The sequence below is a fragment of the Anarhichas minor genome, unplaced genomic scaffold (assembly GCF_050575085.1).
Source record: "Anarhichas minor isolate MPS153535 unplaced genomic scaffold, ASM5057508v1 ptg000023l, whole genome shotgun sequence".
In the NCBI taxonomy this organism is placed as follows: domain Eukaryota; kingdom Metazoa; phylum Chordata; class Actinopteri; order Perciformes; family Anarhichadidae; genus Anarhichas; species Anarhichas minor.
In genome coordinates, this window is record NW_027466469.1 from 4,702,275 (window position 1) to 4,705,629 (window position 3,355).

General features: G+C 42.6%; 1 protein-coding gene across 1 annotated transcript; it reads left to right on the forward strand.

Annotated features, from left to right (window-relative positions):
- Nucleotides 1-353: 353 nt before the first annotated feature.
- LOC142955414 (tripartite motif-containing protein 16-like) lies at nucleotides 354-2,864 on the forward strand. Its single transcript, XM_076096919.1, has one exon. The coding sequence runs from the start codon at nucleotides 462-464 to the stop codon at nucleotides 2,142-2,144; it is 1,683 nt and encodes a 560-aa protein (XP_075953034.1). The 5' UTR covers nucleotides 354-461; the 3' UTR covers nucleotides 2,145-2,864.
- The last annotated feature ends 491 nt before the right edge of the window (nucleotides 2,865-3,355 follow it).

Here is a 3,355-nt window from a genome sequence, read left to right on the forward strand (position 1 = left end):
TGTTTTTAAGCAGTAAAAGAAAACTGAACAGAATTAGTCTTTTGATGGCTTCATGTTTGTCTATAACTCTTCCTCTGAGGAGACAAGAAATATTTAACAACTACAGAAATTAAATGTTTTCTAAAGTGGAGCAGGTTTTAACTGAGGCTCTGCTTGTAAATGAGGAAGCAAAGTTCACATTCACAGTGCTGCTCCTCTTCCTGGAATGAAGCACAGCTTGATAACCCCTCCTTCTTCCTCCTGCTCTCAAACACAGCCGGCTCCACTCTGTCCACGTGTTTCCTTGTTCCCTCCCCTTCAGATCTACAGTTTTAAAGATGGGTGTAACCAACATGGTGGTGAAGCGATAGAGCTGACAGGCTGCATTCACTGAACAAACACATGTTGTTCAGATCAGAAGTCAAAGCAGAGTCACTTCTAGTGAAGCGAAACTCAGACAGTTGTTGTCACTGAGAGGTGAAATGGCGCAGAAAGGAGTTCAGCTGGATCGGGAAGCCTTCTCTTGTTCCATCTGTCTGGATCTACTGAAGGATCCGGTGACTACTCCCTGTGGACACAGCTACTGCATGAACTGTATTAAAAGCTTCTGGGATGTAGAGGATGTGAAGAAACTCCACAGCTGCCCTCAGTGTAGGCAGACCTTCACACCGAGGCCTCTCCTGCTGAAAAACACCATGTTAGCAGTTTTAGTGGAGGAGCTGAAGAAGACTGGACTCCAAGCTGCTCCTGCTGATCACTGCTATGCTGGACCTGAAGATGTGTCCTGTGATGTCTGCACTGGGAGGAAACGGAAAGCCCTCAAGTCCTGTCTCGTCTGTCTGGTCTCTTATTGTGAGAAACACCTCCAGCGTCATTATGATGTAGCTCAATTAAAGAAACACAAGCTGGTGGACCCCTCCAAGAAGCTCCAGGAGAACATCTGCTCTCGTCACGATGAGGTGATGAAGATGTTCTGCCGTACTGATCAGCAGTGTATCTGTTACCTCTGCTCTGTGGATGAACACAAAGGCCACGACACAGTCACAGCTGCAGCAGAAAGGACTGAGAGGCAGAGAGAGCTGGAGGTGAGTCGACTAAACATCCAGCAGAGAATCCAGGACAGAGAGAAAGACGTGAAGCTGCTTCAGCAGGAGGTGGAGGCCGTCAATCGCTCTGCCGACGAAGCGGTGAAGGACAGCGAGAAGATCTTCACCGAGCTGATCCGTCTCATGGAGAAAAGAAGCTCCGATGTGAAGCAGCAGGTCAGATCCCAGCAGAAAAGTGAAGTGAGTCGAGTCAAAGAGCTTCAGGAGAAGCTGGAGCAGGAGATCTCTGAGCTGAAGAGGAGAGACGCTGAGCTGAAGCTGCTCTCACACACAGAGGATCACAACCAGTTTCTACACAACTACCCCTCACTGTCACCACTCAGAGAACCTACAGACTCGTCCGGCATCGATATCCGTCCTCTGAGCTACTTTGAGGACGTGACGGCGGCTGTGTCAGAAGTCAGAGATAAACTACAGGACGTTCTGAGAGAGAAGAGGACAAACGTCTCACTGGCAGTGACTGAAGTGGACGTTTTACTGACACACTCACAAGCAGAGCCCAAGACCAGAGCTGAGTTCTTAAGATATTCAAGTGAAATCACACTGGATCCAAACACAGCAAACACACAACTGTTATTATCTGAGGGGAACAGAAAAGCAGCATTTATGAGAAAACATCAGTCTTATTCTAGTCACCCAGACAGATTCACTGAATGGTTTCAGGTCCTGAGTAGAGAGAGTCTGACTGGACGTTGTTACTGGGAGGTGGAGAGGAGAGGAAGAGTTTATGTAGCAGTCGCATACAAGAATATCAGCAGAACAGGGAGCTTTAATGAATGTGGTTTTGGAAAAAATGACAAATCTTGTGCGTTACATTGTGACAAAAACAGTTTTACATTTTTGTACAACAAGATCCAAACTCCCGTCTCTGGTCCTCAGTCCTCCAGAGTAGGAGTGTACCTGGATCACAGAGCAGGTATTCTGTCTTTCTACAGCGTCTCTGAAACCATGACTCTCCTCCACAGAGTCCAGACCACATTCACTCAGCCTCTCTATGCTGGACTTGGGTTTTATTATGGTTATTATGGAAACACTGCTGAGTTCTGTAAACTAAAATAGACAGAAGTGATTGATGGAACAGCAGATTAATTTCTGTTAAACTCATTTTGTGTCCATTTTTGCTGAGACCTGATTTTTGTTCACCTGTCAATCAAACATTGAGGGCGGGACTTTGACATCTTGTCATTATTGTTGTGTACATGTTTGAGTTTCTTTAGGTGGAGCTCCTTCCTGTGTCTGTTAAACCATGGAGGCTATCACTGCTCATGATGATCTTTGTTGACCTGAACTGATGTTTCTCTTCATGAAAATGTAAACTGCTCTGAGGTTTAAATGTTTGATAAATATATGTATTGATGTATTAGTTAGTTGTTGTTTCTCTTCCACTGCATGGCTCTTAAAGAGAGAAATCACCAGAGCTTCTTTTATCAAAGAGATTTAGTTCTCAGCACTCTTTGTAAAGATTTCTTTCAGTGAAATTATGTTTATTTTCTATAACAGATTAAATGTTGTTCTTGTTGTTTTTTTAATCGTTGTACAAATCAGGTACTATGATGTATTATATAACTAATGATTATAATCATAATCAATAAGTAAATCATTCATTATTCTCTTTCACAGAACTGAGATTCTGGTCAAACAAATCGATTATGAGGATGAAGTGAATGTGTTCATGAAATCATTGAACAAGAGTCATTGAACAGACTTTACTGATGGGATGTGAACAAACTGAAGCTTTACATGATGAATAAAGTATTTCTTGATTCAAGAATGAACAAAGTCTTTTCTTCTTGTCTTATTTACAGGGTTTCATACAAAGCTGATGGAGAAGATGTGAAACTAATATGAGAGAATAACTGAGTCAGTTTTCCTCCTGAAACACCACAAAGTACAGAGTTCCTGTTTAGAGCAGAAGAACATTAGTCAGTCAGTCTCTGTCCTTTAAACTGTCCTCACTAAAACATCTTAGTCACAGAGAAATGAGCAGAGTTTTATATCACGTGTCGCTTCTTACAACCAACATTCTGTTTGTGCACTTAGTCAATAAAGAGGATTTATTACACTGACATGAAAAAATATATAAAAGTAGTGAATTCATTTGGTGAAGTTTGGGTGTGAATAAGTTGTATTGAGTCCTCCTCACACACAGGAGACAACAGATACTGATGGAAGTTCAGAATGAGGCTGTCGTGTTGGTTCAGTGTTTATCTGTCACCTCACAGCCAGACCATGTTGTAAAGTTTGAATCCAGACTTGACTCAAACTTCTTG

Excerpts from the sequence above, each read along its gene's own strand:
- LOC142955414 (XM_076096919.1), top strand. The coding sequence starts at position 462 with ATGGCGCAGAAAGGAGTTCAGCTGGATCGGGAAGCCTTCTCTTGTTCC.